General features: G+C 51.6%; 6 protein-coding genes across 6 annotated transcripts; 3 read left to right on the plus strand and 3 right to left on the minus strand.

Moving 5' to 3' along the window:
• Positions 1–987: 987 nt before the first annotated feature.
• ASPZODRAFT_129035 (hypothetical protein) lies at positions 988–3,398 on the minus strand. The gene is made up of 4 exons (XM_022722175.1): positions 3,213–3,398; positions 2,891–3,149; positions 2,213–2,834; positions 988–2,150 (listed from the first exon to the last, which is right to left on the minus strand). Exons 1-4 carry the CDS (start codon positions 3,377–3,379, stop codon positions 1,240–1,242), a joined length of 1,959 nt encoding a protein of 652 aa, XP_022584920.1. The 5' UTR covers positions 3,380–3,398; the 3' UTR covers positions 988–1,239.
• A 645-nt stretch (positions 3,399–4,043) lies between these two features.
• On the plus strand, positions 4,044–7,245 carry ASPZODRAFT_59440 (hypothetical protein; the record flags this gene model as incomplete). Its single annotated transcript, XM_022728850.1, has 2 exons — positions 4,044–6,039; positions 6,098–7,245. The coding sequence occupies 2 exons, from the start codon at positions 4,044–4,046 to the stop codon at positions 7,243–7,245; spliced, it is 3,144 nt and encodes a 1,047-aa protein (XP_022584921.1).
• Positions 7,246–7,897: 652 nt separating this feature from the next.
• On the plus strand, positions 7,898–9,957 carry ASPZODRAFT_129038 (hypothetical protein). Its single transcript, XM_022722176.1, has 8 exons — positions 7,898–8,107; positions 8,189–8,257; positions 8,285–8,289; positions 8,395–8,512; positions 8,582–8,681; positions 8,742–8,892; positions 8,949–9,205; positions 9,263–9,957. Exons 1-8 carry the CDS (start codon positions 8,016–8,018, stop codon positions 9,587–9,589), a joined length of 1,119 nt encoding a protein of 372 aa, XP_022584922.1. The 5' UTR covers positions 7,898–8,015; the 3' UTR covers positions 9,590–9,957.
• ASPZODRAFT_129039 (hypothetical protein) lies at positions 9,925–11,213 on the minus strand. Its single transcript, XM_022722177.1, has 4 exons — positions 10,642–11,213; positions 10,404–10,581; positions 10,231–10,344; positions 9,925–10,165 (listed from the first exon to the last, which is right to left on the minus strand). Exons 1-4 carry the CDS (start codon positions 11,176–11,178, stop codon positions 10,029–10,031), a joined length of 966 nt encoding a protein of 321 aa, XP_022584923.1. The 5' UTR covers positions 11,179–11,213; the 3' UTR covers positions 9,925–10,028.
• Positions 11,214–11,649: 436 nt separating this feature from the next.
• On the plus strand, positions 11,650–13,398 carry ASPZODRAFT_1169293 (hypothetical protein). Its single transcript, XM_022721151.1, has 5 exons — positions 11,650–11,662; positions 11,741–12,030; positions 12,096–12,376; positions 12,443–12,564; positions 12,623–13,398. The coding sequence occupies exons 2-5, from the start codon at positions 11,841–11,843 to the stop codon at positions 13,335–13,337; spliced, it is 1,308 nt and encodes a 435-aa protein (XP_022584924.1). The 5' UTR covers positions 11,650–11,662; positions 11,741–11,840; the 3' UTR covers positions 13,338–13,398.
• Positions 13,045–18,098, minus strand: ASPZODRAFT_164365 (hypothetical protein; the record flags this gene model as incomplete). Its single annotated transcript, XM_022726667.1, has 6 exons — positions 13,045–13,906; positions 13,966–14,286; positions 14,339–15,702; positions 15,740–17,323; positions 17,573–17,726; positions 18,031–18,098. The coding sequence occupies 6 exons, from the start codon at positions 18,096–18,098 to the stop codon at positions 13,459–13,461; spliced, it is 3,939 nt and encodes a 1,312-aa protein (XP_022584925.1). The 3' UTR covers positions 13,045–13,458.
• Positions 18,099–18,685: the final 587 nt, after the last annotated feature.

Below are 18,685 nucleotides of genomic sequence, written 5' to 3' on the forward strand. Positions count from 1 at the left end.
TTGTTGGGATCGACAACGTGTAAAAGCGCCACCGATCCACTATATCTCGAGCAGCAAAGGATGAGTGAGTAGATTCTTCTGGCTCTGATATAGACTCCAAAGAAAACAAAAGCTTCACGTACCTTGAGATCTGTCAGGTTTCCCCTCCTCTAGAAGGACCTACCATTGAACGCCTTCCATTTTCTGTCCTGCCCTCAAGAAGGAGGATGGACACTTGAATCTCGTCTACCTATAAATAGGCCCGAGAGCTCCGAGAGCAAGATTAGGGGAGTGTCAATGATTATAATGGAAGAACAGTCGGGATGAAGTGGATGAATGATGAAGTCGGTGAGTTGAGAAATTGTTTGAGGATTTTCTGAAGAAGGAAGGAGCGTCTGTTTGTTCTGTTTGCTCAACCGGGACACGTGCTCGACGTGAACTTGATTGTTTTGCACCTTCCACGTCTTGCGAAAGGAAGAGCCACAACCTCTGCGTCGAGGAGATCATATCTGCATTGCCACGACAGGAAGGTAAAGTGTGATAGACGTGTTCCGTGTGGTGCATGTGGCAATCTCGGAGAGAAATACGAGTTTCCCCAAGGATCTATCTGTCGGAATAGAATCCGTCGTCAAAGCAGCAGATGCTTGCCAGCCGTACGAGGCCTCTTATTATGGAAAAAGAAGCACGAGAAGGTTGGAGAACTGGTTATGGATAGGATGAGAACAGAGGCTCTCGATTGGTATGGAATGTTTCAGAAGGCGAGTTGGAACCCGTATGCGCTTCCTTACTGGGATTTTGAACTGACCTTGTCGAGACACAGCAATAGCTTCGAAAACCAAGCTCGATCCAACATCTCGGCTAGCAGAGAATATTCAAACACACTGGGATTTGTACAAGCAAGATGGCGACCTGGTAGCGAGCCAAGGTTTCTGCATAGCTTCTCCTAGTGCCAAAGAAACTAAAAACGGCCCATGAACAACAACCTGTTATAGAAATAAATACATCAGTACTGCCTATTATCTCCTAGATATATATCTATTATTCAATCTTACCGCATCTGCTAACTCATCTTCTAGGCCCAGAACTTTCTCCCAATACCCTATTCTGGAGATATAAAAAATATAGTCACTCAGTGCATATCGACTTACGCTCTCGGAATGGTACTCTTATACCGTGTGCTTGGAATCGATATACTCGTCATGCAGTCATGAGCTCTACGCTACTAAGCAACCAATGGCAAGTCTTTTCAGTTCAGACTAATCAACCGAACAGCGTATTACCCATCACTTGTTCCGACAAGGCCGGTTGAGAAACCGACTTCTTGTTCGGGTACAGACTAACCAGACGAGTCGGATCGTCTTGAAAGACGTCTGACTGTAACATATTCGGCGTACATTGCATCGTATTGGTCAGAAAGACCTTGACAGTGGGCCGGAGTGAGACGTCGGTGACAAGACGATGAAATCGTTCCATCACGACCTCAAGATCGTTGGAGTTTCCAAAGGTATCGGCGCGCGAGATGGAATCAATGACCAGGCTGACAGTCATGTGTGGGGGAAACTGTGCCACGATGGAGTGCAGTAGATGGCAGGTCGCCCCTAGGTGATGGTCCTCAAGTTTTCGAAAATGGTCCCAGGTCTTGATGAAGCTCAGATTGGGCCGCTTGATATTCATGAGGCTCATGAGGAGCTGCATTGTGAGGAAGCGAACCACCCCGTTGGGGCCGTGCCAGGGATCCTTCGCCCGAACATGCTGGCCGCAGAAGTAGTGAGCGACCACCACGTCGTCCGGGCGCGCATTAATCAGGCTGGTGATGAAGGCGGCACTAAACACTGTGATGACGGATATCTTCGACATTCCCGCATGGAGGGAGACGTTGGCAGCATCGATCATGATGAGATCCGGGTCAGGCCCATGGAGCCATTGCAGAACCCTATCGTCCGTCACGACAGCTGCCTGAACCTGCCGCTGACTCGCTTGACTGAGTTTGCCCTTGTACTTCAGCGCCAGCTGCAAGTCATCGTTTGGTTGGCGTAGCAGGCGGGCCAGCTCAGATTCTCCGGCGGCGAGAGTGAGGATCTCGAGCAGTTGGTCCTCTCTGACGATGACACCGAGGTTGACCGCGTATCTCTGTTGTTGCCGACAAAGCCGTATGATTTCGTCTTCCTTTTCTATTCCAGCTAGTCAACAGATGTGCAGTTTTGCCATGCTTTTGACTTTTGTCCGGACTTACTCAGATGCTCACGCAGGAAATGGACCACCTCACTTCGAGCCACCACCTGGTCCATCTGGAAATCCTGCTCCCGCTTGGCAATTTTCTCTGTACTCGCTAGAACCTGTTGCATCATGGTGTTCAGCTTTTGGAGGCTCTTCTGCTGGTCTTCATCTCGCCTATCCCGTTTGCGATCCATCACCCGCAGCTGGTTGCCCGCCGTGCGTAAATCGGCACGAATTTCTGGAAGTTGCAAGGCGATGCCCTGCGTTGTGAACCCAGTGGCCTCAATCATATTGTCTCGTGCCAGATTGATGGCGTCCTCAAACTCCTTGGTAGCCTGATTTATTTTTTTCAAGATCGCTTCTTGATCCGGGACAGGATCCGGGGCAGGTGTCGTTGTTTTGTGTTGTCCCAGCTTGGGAATTCTCAACCGCCGCAAGCTCTTCTGTTTCGACGAGGTCAACTTGATCATATCCTCAATGGATTGGATGATGGTCTGGGTGAGACGGTCCGCACACGCGCTGACATCCTTGTGGGTGCGAAAACTTCGATTTTCTGGATTAGCTCGCGCAAGAGCATCTCGGATCGCGACAAACGTGTTCATGATGCTCCGCCGTCGCTCGGCAGATCTTTCAGCAAGCTGGTATGCACCTTAGTGGAATAATACAGGAGAATACAAGAAAGCTCTGGACAAACCTTGAACACCACTGCAAGCCCAGTCTTCACAACGGCAAGCCCATATTCGTTAGGAATGAGAGAAACCCAGGTGTCGACCACATCGTCCGCTTCCCCAATCTTGTACCAGATCGAATGCCAGAAACCCCGGCCTCGGTCTTTGTATCCCTCTTCGGCACCTGCCAGCTTTGCAGATAGCTGTTCTAGTTGCTTTGCATTCTCCGGGAACTCCAATCCTAGGTTCATGGGCAAGTAATCCCTCAGAAGGCCCTCAAGGGATCTTATGATTATCTCCGTTAGTCTCGCCCATGAACGAGGACAATAAGGTACTCCGTGGACTCACCTGTGAAAGTTTGCGACCACAAACTGATCATGTTTGAAATTGTACTTCGACGCACCCCCCAGTCCAAGATGGATGTCAGGTCCATCACTGCTGACGAAAGCCACCGCCGAGCTGGTGTAATCTTTCTGAATCGGATCCCTCGTCGGATTCCTCGTCGTCAAAGCCATAGCCAGAAGCTGGTCTATTCAGGGAGGTCTCCAACATGAAGCCATTCTATTCAGTCCAAAAGAGGGGAAAAAGAAGCGAGCTGCGGGGGCATTGCGGCTGAGAGATATCGGCAGGGGTCCTCTACTCAGGCGGCTGTCATACTTCGTACTCCATATGGTACATAGTATGTGGTTTGCGTGACGTGGACGAGTTATCAATTAGGCTGACCTGCAGGTTTCAGCTGAACTGTCAGTCGTCTCCACTCCGGAGCATGAGCCAATTCGACCAGCAAGAGCCATTGAGTGGGGGCGGCGTCAAGCACAGCAGCAGTAGCTTGCTGAAGCTGCCTATTAATGTGGACTGGAGAAGCATTTCCAGAGGCGCCGATTGAGTGTGGTTGCCCCTCGTTTGACTGATAAACGAGGCCTTTCCGCCGAGGAAAGTTGTCGCTCCTTATTGTCACTAAACCGCTTCTCAGCATATCTATGATGAATGCGTGATACGGCTATTGTCAAGAAATCAAGTTTCCTTTAAGAAAAGAATCCTTATCTACCAGGATCAAAGATGGAAACGTTTGACGATCACGCCAGCGTGGTTTTGGGTGATGGTTCCGAGCAAGGGGACTTGCATGTCAGGCTGATGGCACCTTCCTTCCCACCCGACACGGGGGACGTGAGAAGGAGGATGATCAAGGACTGGGACGACGATTGGGAGGCACCGGAGCCGGAGGAAGTTCGAAAGAAGAGGATGAAAGAATGGGAGGAGAGTCGGCATAGCCTGCCTTGGAAGGCGGTCGTGGACTTTTTGGACTACAATCACTTCAAAAATCGGTATTCGCCAGAAGAAGGACTCGCGATTATCGAGGTGCTCCTGGGCGCTCCAGGCCTCGCGCAAGATATCTGGCGAGAAAGCAGTCAACGCCGGATGCAGTCCATGGGGATGCGGATGATGATGATGATGCCACCGGGCGCTTCGCGATCCCGAGAAGAGGAGGACAGCTGGGTTCAGCGTGTGAGAATCCAATCGCCTCAACTCCTTCTCATTCTTTCCCGATTGACTGGCCATGGAGACAAATGGAGCAACTCGGGGCCTCGACTCTTCTACCGACCTTTTGTCGCCTTGCACTACTACCTACCACAGATGAAGGAATGTCTGACCATTCTGGAAGCACACTGGTCCAAGGCGAGTCAGACAGGTGATTCTGATGCGGGCATTGCCGGCTCTCCGGCTGTGTCGAAACGCAAGAAGAGGACTGAGGGCGATGATTCTGACCCTGAGAGAGGCTCTTTCAGACCTCAGAGTCCCGCCGAATCGGTGCTGGGACCTATCGCCGATTCGGTCACTGCACTCCACCATGTGCGAAAGTATGTTGAGTTCATGGAAAAGGAGATCGAGCCTTTGTGGAAGCGTGCGGCGGGAAACACCCACCGTCGGGTCTCCTTTGTGGACTTGTGGATGTCGTTTCAGCCCGGCGAGCTCATCTACCTCCCGTCTGCATCGGAGGTATCGGCCGGACAGATCTGGCCCGAGCCAGCGAATATGTCACAGAAACTGTGGCGGCTGCATACAATCTGTCGCGATCCCTATTCGACGAGTCCCCACTGTGATATCCCCATGAATTCCGGCCAGGAGCTAGATCTCTGGTGCTATTTCATCGACTACAATGGCGTCTCGTACGAGCCGTATCCGAAGAGATTCAGCATCAAGGCCTATGAAGGCCAGAGGGATATTACGACCCTGCAAGCGTACCCGCTCCGCTTTTATAAAGAAAAGGACGACTTGTTGGAATCCCAGCGCCAGCTTGGAGAGTCGTTCCAATGGGTCCTGAAAGAGAGGTATCTCTACTACGAAGGCTGGACTCTGGCCCACGAGCCAACGACCAGTTCAACGGATAGAGGGACTTCGGAGCATGTCGACGGGCCGGTGATGATCGACTTTGTCGAAGCCCATAAGTTTGATGACGGACTGGCCACCAAGTCCGGGAACACCCTCACTGGATGGGCGGAATCGAACTGGGATGAAAAGGAGGATCCGAGCATGATCCAGCACTGGGACGTTCAGCAATACCGGGTCCTGGGCGAGATTGTGGAAACCCTGCAGGTGGATGAATCATTTGCTGCGGTATTCAGCCAACGAGACTTCCAGTTGAACAACTTTCTCAAGGCCGTCAGGGGAGGGAAGGCCACCCAGATCGACGCCGAAGACCTAGTTCTCCTGCCACGCCGTCTCGTCGGTTATACCTTTCACGACCGGAGGTTCGTCCGGTTGGACGTGAAGGGGTTCCGGTTAATGTCCAAGGCCGAAAACGTCTTCCGAGACCTCAAGATTGACCAGGACCACAAGCGCATGGTCCGCGCTTTGGTGAAGTCGCACTTCCAGAAGCAAAAGCTGAATTTGGACCTGATCAGGGGCAAAGGCTCCGGGCTGGTGATTCTCTTGCACGGGGTGCCTGGCGTGGGTAAAACCGCCACGGCCGAGGCTGTTGCCCAAGCCAACAACAAGCCCCTGTTTGCCATCACCTGCGGCGATCTGGGATTCCAGGCCGACGGCGTAGAGTCGAACTTGAAAGAGATCTTCCGCCTAGCCCATCTCTGGGATTGTGTGTTGTTGTTGGATGAGGCCGACATTTTCTTGACCCGACGAGACCTGGACGATCTTACTCGCAATGCTCTGGTATCAGGTATGGTTGAGACCTTTTCTTCTTATTCCCACTGTCTGGCTACTTACTTTTTGTACAGTGTTCCTCCGGGTCCTAGAATATTACAGCGGCGTTCTCTTCCTCACCACGAATCGGGTCGGTCTCCTCGACGAGGCCTTCAAGTCGCGAATTCATCTAAGCCTGCATTACAAGTATCTCAGCGAGGACCAGACGCTGGCTATTTTCAGGAACAACATTGGCCGGCTGCGCAAGGCGGAGGAATTGGCACAGAAAAAACACGCCGAGGATCCCAAACAGCCTCCCCGGTCAACCTTGAAGATCGACGAGCCAAGCATTCTGCATTATGCCAAATGGTACTTCAACAACTATCCCGACCACCGATGGAACGGTCGACAGATCCGCAACGCTTTTCAGATTGCATACTCCTTTGCACATTTCGACATGCAGCCAGGTTCACAGGACACCTGGGACGAACAGGCCGAAGAAGATGAGGAGGTGGAGAACGACGAGGACAATGACAACGACAACGACGAGTCCTCGGACACACCTCAAGCCAAAGGAGATGCTTCCCTTTCCCAGCCTCAAGAGCATGTATTGGACTACCACCAATTCGAGCTCATCGCGAAGACCATCCGGAAGTTCGACAAGTACCTATGGGAAACGACGGGAGAGACAGAAGGCGAGCAAGCGTTTCACATGAGCATCCGAGCCGATGACTATGACCCTGATGAACTGGAAAACGATCCAGTGTATAATCCACAGCCGCCGCCGCCGCGTCGGAGACAACAAGGGTTGGTCAGGGGAAGAGGAGGACAACCCCGAGGGAGAGGCGGACCAGCCCGAGGGGGCACGATGGCACGACCAGATCCCCGAGCGAACAACCAGAGAGTGCCCGAGCCGTATAAACCACTGCCGAAGAATGGTTCCAGTCGCCAGGGAGAAGGTCGAAACCCGCCCTCTAGAACAACCACACCACAGAAGGCAAGGGGAGGACTGTCCGCATCGGCGCGATCGCCGGCTGATTCAATGTACGGGGGTCGAGCTCGCGCTCCGGCAAAACGCGTTCCCCAGCAAGGAGGAGGATCTGCTGGCTTCTCTTCCCGACAGACGGAGTACTCTGGTGACGACTATCTGGATGCCGGGGAGGAGGAAACCGAGGCGTATGAGACGTTTGATCCGGAGGAGGATGAGTCGTATACATATGAGGATAGTTATTACGAGGAGTAGCTAGTTCTCAATAATTACTCTAGTTAGTACTAGAGTATCTTTAGTAATACAGATCCGACATGAATATTTGACTATTATTGGATATTACATATGAAGTATATATACAGAAGCTTCTCCGCCGGGCAGTCGTCGGTGGTGTTGATGGTCGAGATCACACTGTGGACAAGGTATGGTGGCGATGCTGGACGCGATCTCGAATGATAACTGCGGAAAAGATAGCTGGCTGGAGGATATTAACTGGTCAGGAATGTTATTAGTTATTGCTCAAGATTGATCTCGCTTAAAATGACTCCAGTACTCCGTATACGGAGTAGAACTATAGTACTAAATAGTTACTCGTTAGTGGGTTAGTATAGGTTAGTTTTGCCGACAAGACAAGCAATAAGAGGGAAGAAAGAGAAGAATAGAATCGGAGGAAGTAGACAGTTACAACCATGATTGTTGAATAATAGAGCACAATAGTCACTGGAAGATGGGATAACCATAATAGATATACAATACAATACTCCGTATTGATAATGTATGCGATTACCGATGTGTAATTTTTCAACTGCGTCTGGCAAGTACATCACGTGACACATCACGTGACCAGCACTGACCACTCCAAGGTTTGGCTCTGACGCGTCATCGTCATCTGAAACACACCAAAGATCGTCGGCCACGGGGCGTTTCAGGGGATCATCATTCTGTGACTGAAAAAAATAACAACTTTCCTCTTGATAGAGATCCAGACCACTACGCCGTCAAGAATACTCCTCGACCACACAGCCATGGCGGACAGAAAAGAGCTGCCCACCGTCAACCCGGCCGTCGCGCAGAACCAGAAGCAGGCCGCGTCGGTGCACCCGGCCGTCTACATTGCGTACGTCGAGCGTCGTTGAACCTTGCAACGGTCTGGTGTGGATATTCAGCAGGTATTGATTGATTCTCGTCAATGATCTAGCTCCTGGATTGCCCTCAGCTCGGGTGTTATCATCTTCAACAAGTGGATTCTTCACACCGCTGGCTTCAGTACGGCTCCCCTAACCGCTCACCATTGATTTCTGCTCTCCGACGAACTTTCCATGCTAACAATTCATCATTATAGGTTTTCGTAAGTTCGACAGACCTACAGACCTTCCATCTTCCAGTCGTTGACCACCCTTACAGCCTTATTCCTGACAACATGGCATCTGGTGTTCGCGACGGTCATGACCCAGATCCTGGCCAAATTCACCCACCACCTGGACAGTCGCCATAAAGTCCCGATGACACCTGCTGTTTACATGTGAGGCATACTTTGGTTTGGAGAGGAAGGATTGAGAATTGCCCGCTGACTGAAGCTGTGGTGATCCAGGCGTGCTATTGTCCCGATTGGTGTCTTCTTCAGTTTGAGTCTGATCTGCGGTAACCTGGCATACCTCTACCTGAGCGTGTCCTTCATCCAGATGCTCAAGGTGAGTTTCCTAAGTAGCCAATTGCAAGGATTTGACCGTTCTCTGACACCAATCTCATAGGCTACCAACTCGGTCGCAACGTTGCTGGCGACCTGGGCCCTCGGCGTGGCCCCTATGCGTCTGCAGACCCTGGGCAACGTCTCCTTCATTGTGGTGGGTGTGGTCATCGCCTCCATTGGGGAGATCAAGTTCAACATGATTGGGTTTATCTGTATGTATACAGTGTCTCCGACTCTCTTTCGATACCACTTTCTGATCCTCTTCTAGGCCAAGCTTGTGCGACCGTCTTTGAATCGGTTCGCCTGGTCATGGTTCAGCGTCTTCTCAGCTCGGCCGAGTTCAAGATGGACCCCCTTGTCTCGCTCTACTATTTCGCTCCTGCTTGCGCCGTCATGAATGGCATTGCCACTCTTTTCTTTGAGATGCCGAGCATGACCATGGCCGACATCAACAACCTCGGAGTCTCCACTCTGGTTGCCAACGCCGCTGTAGCCTTTGGCCTGAACGTTGCAGTGGTCTTCCTGGTTCGTTTTGCCTACTCCCCCACCACTCTATTCTGCCAAATTTCTAACCCATTATAGATCGGCAAGACATCTGCTCTTGTCCTCACCCTCTCTGGAGTTCTGAAGGATATTCTGCTGGTCGTTGCCTCCATGGTCATCTTCCAGGATCCCGTCACTCCCCTGCAGGCCGTCGGATACGCCATTGCCCTGGGCGGTTTGATCTACTACAAGCTCGGAGCCGAGAAGACCATGGCCCTGCTCAGCCAACTCCGCCCGACATATGGCGCCAGCCGCCCGAGAAGCCTTGTCGTCATTCTTGTCCTGGTTCTCGCGGGGTTTTACTTTCTCTCCGGCTCTTCAGTAAGCCTTCCTGCTACGGGATACACCTCCGCAACGAGTCATTAAAAAAGTGCCCGCCGACATGTAACGTGGGATTGCCCAACAAAAACGTCTTATTTTTTTTCTTCTTTCGCCCGGGGATTGCAGCAATATTTCACCGTGGGAAGTTATCTATCGAGCCATGCCGACGGGCAACGGTTAAGCTCGACAGAGCAAAAATGATTTGGGCTTTCTTTGTACAATTTACAACTTTCTTCTTTTCTTCTTCTCTTTCTTCTTCTTCTTCTTCCTCTTCCTCTTCACCCTTTTTTCCTTTCTTTTTGGGTTCTTATATACTTGGACGGGATAGAACATGGATTTTACCGCTCAGAGGCCCGCAATACTGTATTTTATAACCAGACTATTTCGATAGATATTTCATTATCTGATTCACTTATAATCATTGATGATAAAATGCTACCCCTAGATGTAGGGTAAATGACCTTGTCAAGACTAGTTAGTACTATTAGTACTCGAACTTCTGCCCAACCATCTCCTCGCTCAGCTCCCAAAGCTTCTCAGCCTCGACGGGATCCCGGCCCCAGCATCGGATCTGGTCAGGGGGAAGGACCTGGCAATCAGAGAGATAGGCGCCATTGTGTTCTAAACATCAGTAATCATAACTAAAGTCTTTCTTTCAACAGGAAAGAAAAGAAGGGAAAACATACCTTCAATCCGCGGATCGAAAGCGGCAACGACATGCGTCGACACGCCCTGAGGGAGGTTCTTGAATCGCCCACCGTCTGCGAAGGGTCCGTTCCCCTGCCGGTGGGCCAGTTGTGCTAGGCATGTCAGACCAATATATTCATATGAACCCCAACATAGAGAAAGAGTTTCTCACTCAGCTCCTCCACGATATCCGTTACGAAATGGTTGGCGAGATTGGTGAAGATGACCCCCGGATGAATGCTGACTGCCACCAATTCATCCCCGAGCCTCTTGGCCAGAGCAATGGCGAAGAGCATGGTGGCCGTTTTGGACTGGCCGTATGCCTCCCATTTATCATACGCTTTGCCGTTCTGGAAGTATTAGCAAGAAATTCATAAGTAGAAGGTTTCGAGTAAATGAGATGGTCTTACATCGAAGTTTGGATCGGCAAAGCGGATAGCGCTGGCGCGATATCCGTCGCTGCTGATGTTGACGACGCGGGCCTTGCCGGCCCCCGCGCGTAACTTGGGCATGATGAGGTTAGTGAAGAGAAAGGGCCCGAGATAGTTGATCCCGAATTGAGATTCCAGCCCGTCCGTGGTGGGCGTGTAGGGGATGGCCATCACGCCGGCATTGTTGACCAGCACGTCGATGTTCTCGGCGTACGCGTTCACCTCGGCGGCCGCCTGACGGATCTGGGCCTGCGAAGACAGATCCAGCTCCAGAAGTCGGGTCTGTACGTCTGGGGCCTGCTCGGCGATTGCCTTGGCTGTTTCCTCGGCCTTGGAGACGCTGCGGGCGGCTAGGATGATCAGACGCGGTTTCTGGTGCGCGATGGCGCTGGCAAACGCAGCTCCCAGGCCGCCTGGACTGACGCCTGTCACCAACACAATTCGGTCGGCGATATGCGTCGCAAGGTCCTGCGCGACCTTCTCGGCGGTATTGTCCCAGGTATAAGGCAAAGACATTCTGGCAGTACTCGTAGAGTAGTAGTCGTAGGGTGGTAGAGTAGTGTGTTGTTCGAGTCTGTTCTTCCCAGAGCTGACGGCCGTATTTATACCTTCTCTCTCATCTTGTTCTCTGCCTACTCGGCCTGGAATTGCAAGAGAGAATCGACGTCGTCGATATCAAGTCCCCCGATCCTTTCCCTTTTGGGCCGAATTTCGTACCTGCCAATGTCCTAATCGGGTTAGCGCCAGTCTCGCGCCTCCGTTAAGTCCGAGGCGGATATCGTCAGCGTCTCTTGAGACGACAAAACTCCACGCCCTTCTTCTCACCTTCTGTCCTCTTCGCTGATTTCTTTTCGTGCTCTGGATGAGATGCATAATAGAGACGGACCCGCCGAGGTGATCTTCTCGTTGGCTGCCGCCTCGCCGCCTCGTGTTGTGTCCTGGTCGAATGGGCCCATTCGGACCCAAGAGCCTCGCAGGAAGAGGGGAAGGCCTTTGAAGGGTAAGTAATCAATTCATGATGAGTGGGGATATGCGGATGTAGAGTTCGTATCCATGCTGACAGCATAGCCCGAACCAGACCGCTGCTCCAGGCGTGTGAAGAAGATGAAGCAACGTTCCAGTTCGTCGATTGTCTGGCCCCAGGCACCGACAGCCGCCATGTGATCAAACGACACGTGATGAGAGAGTATATAAAGCGCACGAAGAAACAGAAGACGGAGACGGCGAAGACGACGAGGACGCCGACAGAGGCGTTGGGAACAGCACGGCTGCTGGAGCGTCCGTGGCTTGGCCGTGTAGGGGACGTAGACCCCTTCGATGCGTTTCCCATCCGCATGGAAGCGTATATGATGAACCTCCTTGACTTTTGTGAGTAATACGGTCAGTAGCTTTGGCGTTGGACCCTGAGCCTAATAGAAAACCCTTCCTCCTAGATTCGACGGCGGGGTCCCAGGCCCTGTATCTGATAGAGAGCCAGACGGCGTACGACCCCATCAAATCGTACTGGCTGCCCTTGGCGTTTGGCCATGCGGCGCTGCTCCATTCAGTCATTGCCTGTGCCGCTGCCATTGCGTCTGGGTCGTTTCATGACCGGCTCGCAGTGTTTCACCTGAATGCAGCAATCCGTTTGCTCAACCGGGACCTTGAAGGGACCTCGTCTCGAGCAACGTCTGACGCCAACATCGCTGTTGTGTGTACAGTAGCCATGATCGAGGTATTCCCATCTCCTGATTATTCAGCTGCTGTATCGATCTCGCAGTGCTGATTATTTTCTTTGCAGGAAAATACCGGCTATCACCAGAATTGGAGAATCCACATGAAGGGACTGCGCGAGCTTGTACAGCTACGTGGCGGACTCAACGCATTCATCTCTTCGCCCTTGATCTTGAACAAAATACAACGGTAGGGTTGGCCGTTTATAACTTTTCCAGAGCGAACCTGACATCTCACCGTGACTTAGAGCCGATCTGTGTGGGTGCATCGAGACCGGCGAGAGACTGTACTTTAGCGACGACTTTTCAAAGTTCCCTCATCCCCATATTGGTTTAGACTGTGGTCTTTCGAAAGCGTTGCAGACGGTGATCTGTCCTAATGACCGGATGACAAGCCTAATTGCGCGGCTTGCACACACTGTCCAATCGTTGAACCAGCTCTGTGAAGGAGACGACACGATCAATCCCACCGCGGTTCGCACTGCCCTCACCTTCCTCCAATATGATATGCTATCCCTCGAATGTGACTCTATACTTTCTAAGATGCTCCGCACAGCGCTGCTTCAGCTCCTATGGACTATTGCAGAGAAACTTCCCCATAAATCTGCCTTTGGGACTGGCAGCAACGTCTTGCAGCTCAGGATCAAGTCGTTGATTGAACAGACTCAGAATGAGCATATCTATTGTAATGATGACGGCTTTAACAACTTTCAGTTATGGGTCTTGCTCTTAGCAGGATGCTCAACATCCAACAACCCTCCTCTCAAGAACTGGTACCTGTCGTCTATTCAGTCGCTCGGATTATCCATGGATCTGTGCGGCCGTGACTGGGCCGACGTCAAGGGCCGAGTGCAGTCTTTTTTCTGGGTCCCTAGGCTTTATGGAAACGCTTTTGAGATGGTATGGAACGAGGCAAATTGTTTTGAAAAACATGCCACAGTTTTACCACTCCTACCTAAATAATGAATAATGTCAAGTTGTCATTCTCATCCCATGGAATAGAATATAAGTGAGCTCGAAGCAACCCAGATAAAGGCGCATACAGCCTAGATAAAGGAAATGATCATTAGATACCAGTACTATCCTACCCCCGTACTCTGGACATCACGCCGATATAGCCCCCGCCTTCTCGCTCTTTCTCGATATCATCCAACTCGGCCAGAAGGGCACAGGCAGCAACCACCTTGAAGCTCTTGATGTCCCCGTACACGTCTCTGCGCCGGCGAAACGAGGTACCCTGGTCCTGCTGCACCCCGACATGCACGCAGGCCAGACAAAGCTCGAGGGCGTCGAATTCCCCGCTATAACTCAACACGGAGGCGGTATCGCCACGGGATCTGCGCATCTGCGAAACAATCCAGGCCGAAATGCGTTCGAATTCCTCGCTCAGTCGGATTGATCGGTCTCGCTGTCGGTGAGTCTGCACGCCTGTCTTGTTGATGATGAAGCCGATGAAGACCTCCAGCTCGCTGATTGGGTTGATCGGATGGTCTGAGTACTCATTCATCGCGGAGATGATTGCGTCTTCGTATCTATCAGAAGTACTTATTAACAAAACAGAATTTTCAAATGGTAAAATCCAATATCCTACGCTGATTGAATGTGTCTGGCTTCCTCGCAGCGGTGGCTCCATATGATGGGGCCTAAGGAAAGACATCGTCTCATTGAATCACGGAGGAATTCTTCCCAAAAGGGACGCGCATAGGGCATCGGTTGACGTCGGATATCATTGGCCCAGATCCTCTGTTCGTCTATGGCTCGGTACAGTTTGCCCAGTATCTTTTCAGACCGGTAGTACTTCCGCGGCGGGGCAATGTCGTCCTCGTCCTCATTATATGTAGCCGGTAAGACAAGGGGATCGAGCGCAATTTCGGATTTATCATAGAGTCGTGTTTGCGGCCCAGGTGCCAAACTGGTCCCTCAGTTTAGATTGGAAAAAATTTCGGGTGTTTCTAGGTACTCACAAGTCGGGTCTATAGGCGTTTGCCTTGGGGAGATGCTCCATCATCACGGGGATTCCAGTCTTTGAAAAATCCACTGCGGTGGAATGTAGCTCTGCGAGCTTCTTGCAGTCTGGATGGCGCGTTCCCTCTTCATTCTGATCCGCGAGAATCATATGACGGATGGCGATCACCCCAAGGTGATCTGTCTTCATGAAGTCCACGAAGAACCCAGCCATGTCATCGACAGTCACAGCGCGTCCGATGTTAAGGGGTTCGACGCGAGGGTAATCGGCAGGCAAGAACGTTTGAATTTGCGGGGGCATGGCATCCTGGTCCCATATCACGTTGTATAGATCTCCATCCAGATCTCCACCACTCAGCTGGCTTGGGAGGTCACGCTTGCCTTGTCTGCTGAATATTATGCAACTCGTATGTTGCCTCAGTGGGTGGTTCCAAGGAGGGACGACATGCTCCGCGATTTGAACATCCCCATCATACAGAGCGGGGGAGCGAGTGACAAGGACCTTGCCCGGTCCAGGGGGCTGTATGTATCGGTCGGTCGCGACATAGACCTGATTTTCCTTGAGGAAGCCGGTTTCGTCCAGGATACCAAAGAGAGTCATACCCTTTTCCACTGGGATGCGGGCCTTGTGTTTGAGCAGACGTAGTTCCCGCAGAATCACCGCTTGGACGACAGAGCGGAGAAAGGCGTCCATCTTGTAGTCCAGGCGCAATTTCTCGCACAGGCGAAACAGCTTGTGAAGTTTGATCGAGTCCCCTGTGTTCTGCTCCTTTAGGAACTTGGCCGTGTTTCCGGTATTGGCAGTGACCTGTCTCAAACGCCTGACTTCTGTAGACTGCAATCTGCTGAACCAGGCCTCCGGAACGCCCATGTCCTCCATAATCTTGATTACTTGACGGTTGAGGACAAGTGGGATGGGTTTCGACGCCATGTCGCAGATTTCCAGATTTCCCATATCGTCGCTTTCAAATTTGACCATGGACGGTCGGACCTGGATGACTGAGCCAGCCAGTCGGGGGTCCAGGGCAAGCATGCCTTTTGCACCACCCATCCGAATTTGAAAGGACGTGGGCGAGCCCTTTCGTCGTGGGAGACTTGCCCAGATCTTTTCCACCACATCCCAAGAAATGGTTCCCACCCCGTCGCTAAAGACACGAGAACCATCAGCGGATTTTATATCCGGTATATTCACAACCGTGACACTATTCTCCTTCAATGCAAGAGCAAATGGAGTCTCAGAAAAGGCTTGACCGATTCTGGCTGCACACCGCGCCGGAGACGTGATGTGTGAGAAGTTGCCGAGAGCTTTGATGATTGTGAAGTACGTCTGCATGGCGCCGCCCTCGAAGAACGGGGAGGAAAACTATTGGGAGATCGAGTCAGACAACAGGCAACCTTACAGAGTAGATAGAAAAAAAGATACTTGCCCAAACGGAGTGAGATCGCAAAGACGAGTGCGAAAACCCCAGGAACTTGTAAGTCCGACCAGCAATCTGTATTCCGCTTTTCAGAATATCCTTAAACCGCACGAAGACTCCTTCATGGTTAAGTTTTGGGTTGAAGTGCAAGTCCTGTCCATTCTCGTCGCAGAACTGTACGCGAAGGAAATACTCGCGATGCTTGGGAAACTTGCGCAGAATTCGATTGTTAGGTTCCAACTCCGGTCCATGTAGAGTGATTCGCGTGGGCGAGACCATGGCTCGATGGACTCTAGCCAGGTTCGGAGGTGCATCGGAGAGTCCTTTTCTGTAGACGAGGCCGTTCTGGATATCGTCTTCGATATCTTCCAAGGTTTTGACCAACTGAGCGGTTTCGAAATCTTTCGGATCCCCATGAGGGGATGGCCAATCAATAGTGTCGAGAAATTTCTTCATCGCATCAACAGAGATTGGCTTCTTTTTGGCCAGCTTGCGAGCCTTGAAAATACTGCGCAGCTCCCTTGCTAGGTTGAGGACCCCGGTGGGATGAAGATACGAATTATAAGCCAGAGACTGTAGTTGAAACAAGATCTCAAAGGGAAGGGAATTATCGACGGTATAATCTGACAGTTCTTTCATCAGCACCCTCATATGAAACGCAAACATTCCTGCCGACCGACTGAGAGAGACCAGCTCGTATCTCATGATTGTGATCTCTCGTTCCTTCAGCTCATCGATTTGGCGGTACATATCGGTGGGGACAACATCGAAATGATAAACGAGACATTGCCCGACTACCTGCGCATGACTCTCCGAGAGAGAACAGAGCCGGGACTTTTTGATCTCCGGAAAGCGGAAAAACCGGGCACCTTTGAAATCAATCGCAAGACTCTGCAAGGCCTGGCTCAAGGGATCGCCATCGTTACCACTGAAGATGGGGACGGTAGAGAGGGTGAGATTGAGTGAGCCTCTCGGCGACCAGACCAGATGGATGACGGTGTTGAGCGGGATTCGAATGAGAGTCTGGCTGCCCAGCTTCACCACCAAATTCCGCCTGCTGAACCGCAGAAAGCCCTGGTCTGGCCATTGCACCTCGGGTACGTAGGCCAAATCTGCGCCGACATACATACAATATCCACAGCTGAAGGACCGCAGAGTGAACGACGTGGGCCTCCCTTCCTCCTCGGTCTCGCGAGTCGGGTTCTTTCGCTCCTCGGCGGTGAGCTGGAGGCTCTTCAGCGTGAACTTCTGCGGCTGTCGCACACTGAGCTTGCAGTATACGCCAACTCCCATCAGTTTCAGTCGAGATCTTAGAGCTGGACGCCCGCGCGAGTTCTCCGGCAGTGTCTCCTCTCCATGGACGGCGAGAAACCGCGTCCCGTCTGAATGGCTCAGAAAGGTCACATGCCCAAACGTCTTCTTCTTCGGCTTCTCGCAGAGGTAATCGAGGATGCCCAGCTTGGTCAGAAACGGCTGGAGGTGAGTAGTCAACCCATCTTCGGTGAGGTCGCGGGGAAGATTGTGGATGAACACCTCCAGCTTGACGGTTGTTGCAGTGGACGGTAGCTAAGGTGGTTCTGAGGCTTCCTCAGCGAAACAACGAGCTTCCAACCCGAACAGATTGATGGATGGAGGGAGAGAAAATCTGTCAGAAACGAAAATGGAGTCTGGAAGGGAGGCAAAGGACAGGCAACGGGCGGGGTTGGAGGGAGGAAGTCGTTTGTTTGCTGTTGTTTTGTTTGCCCCGCCAGAGTCACCTGCCGCAGCCAGCCTTGCTCTTCCAACTATCCAACGTTCTCTTCAACCACCACATACCCTGGCAGGAAGTCCTCTGGGGGACTCTGCGGGAATGACGATGAACTTGTGTGGTGAAAGCTCGGTGTATGATGGAAGAGACCCGTCGGAATTCGCCAGAAGATCGATGGAGAGTTCGCCGGACCAGGGGAAAGGGTTCGGCTCCCAAGACCACCTTTGATCAGGGATTTATTCTGACATCCTTGAAAATCAATCACAGATCTGACCTCGAATCGAGCACATGGTGTGGTTCGTCTATACCTTCACCCCCTGAACCTTCAAGCAGCGATCACAACCAAGCCACATGCAAGAGATCCACAGTTGCTTTAGTGTCGGCGCCATTCGCTGTCAGAAAGCGAGACCCACGAGAATAGCATCACAGTGGACTGCGCTGGTGTGGCTGGGTCATAGAGGTCAACGGGGAGTGGCTTTCGAGATAATTTGCATGTGTTGGTTCTATTTGAAGGAGTGCTGATTACCGATTCCCGGACAGGAGAATGGCCGACACGATCCGCAACAAAGCTTCTCCTATGCTGAGAGTGGACATTATGGACTCTCTATTGTCAGGAGTTTCAGAGGAGAAATTGATTATGATGAAGACAAAGAAAGAATCGAGCATATACAGTCCGAGGGAACTGGAGTCGAGAGTGAAGTCGACTCCGGTACGAGCTCATCTTGTCCGCAGAAATGGTAAGCCAGGCGTGAGCAAACATCACGGAATCGGCATACGAGACAATTATCGCAGGGGAATCAGTTCTGGGGGGGGGGGAGAAAGAAGACACTTACCAGTATGTTCTGACGATGGAAGCAGCCGAGCCAATTTATGTCACGGTTTCGACATAGATGGAGTTGTATGTCATCTGGGACCTGTCAGAATGGTGTCAATCAGGATCTTATATTGATTTCCCACCTGCGACATGCAAATTATGACCGTGGGGAAGGGAAAAAGGATCAGAAGAAGCGGAAGCCTACGATGTTCTGTCCCAACAGACATGATGATTGTTTTCGAACACCCACCATCTTCTCCCCATAGAAGACAGACCAAAGGTCTCTGAATGATTCCACTCAGAATTTCATTGAGCTAAACCGACCATATTTCGGCAGTCATTGACATAAATCACACTCTTGTCCTGA

Source organism: Penicilliopsis zonata, assembly GCF_001890105.1.
Source record: "Penicilliopsis zonata CBS 506.65 unplaced genomic scaffold ASPZOscaffold_2, whole genome shotgun sequence".
In the NCBI taxonomy this organism is placed as follows: Eukaryota; Fungi; Ascomycota; class Eurotiomycetes; order Eurotiales; family Aspergillaceae; genus Penicilliopsis; species Penicilliopsis zonata.

Coding starts and splice junctions, on each gene's coding strand:
- ASPZODRAFT_129035 (XM_022722175.1), bottom strand. CDS start 3,379: ATGGCTTTGACGACGAGGAATCCGACGAGGGATCCGATTCAGAAAGAT. Junction 2,835..2,890: donor GGCTTGCAGTGGTGTTCAAG/GTTTGTCCAGAG, acceptor GGTGCATACCAG/CTTGCTGAAAGATCTGCCGA. Junction 2,151..2,212: donor TTTCCTGCGTGAGCATCTGA/GTAAGTCCGGAC, acceptor TAGCTGGAATAG/AAAAGGAAGACGAAATCATA.
- ASPZODRAFT_129038 (XM_022722176.1), top strand. CDS start 8,016: ATGGCGGACAGAAAAGAGCTGCCCACCGTCAACCCGGCCGTCGCGCAG. Junction 8,682..8,741: donor CCTTCATCCAGATGCTCAAG/GTGAGTTTCCTA, acceptor CCAATCTCATAG/GCTACCAACTCGGTCGCAAC. Junction 9,206..9,262: donor ACGTTGCAGTGGTCTTCCTG/GTTCGTTTTGCC, acceptor AACCCATTATAG/ATCGGCAAGACATCTGCTCT.
- ASPZODRAFT_129039 (XM_022722177.1), bottom strand. CDS start 11,178: ATGTCTTTGCCTTATACCTGGGACAATACCGCCGAGAAGGTCGCGCAG. Junction 10,582..10,641: donor TTGCCGATCCAAACTTCGAT/GTAAGACCATCT, acceptor TAATACTTCCAG/AACGGCAAAGCGTATGATAA. Junction 10,166..10,230: donor TTTCGATCCGCGGATTGAAG/GTATGTTTTCCC, acceptor ACTGATGTTTAG/AACACAATGGCGCCTATCTC.
- ASPZODRAFT_1169293 (XM_022721151.1), top strand. CDS start 11,841: ATGAGAGAGTATATAAAGCGCACGAAGAAACAGAAGACGGAGACGGCG. Junction 12,031..12,095: donor GATGAACCTCCTTGACTTTT/GTGAGTAATACG, acceptor CCTTCCTCCTAG/ATTCGACGGCGGGGTCCCAG. Junction 12,565..12,622: donor ATCTTGAACAAAATACAACG/GTAGGGTTGGCC, acceptor ACCGTGACTTAG/AGCCGATCTGTGTGGGTGCA.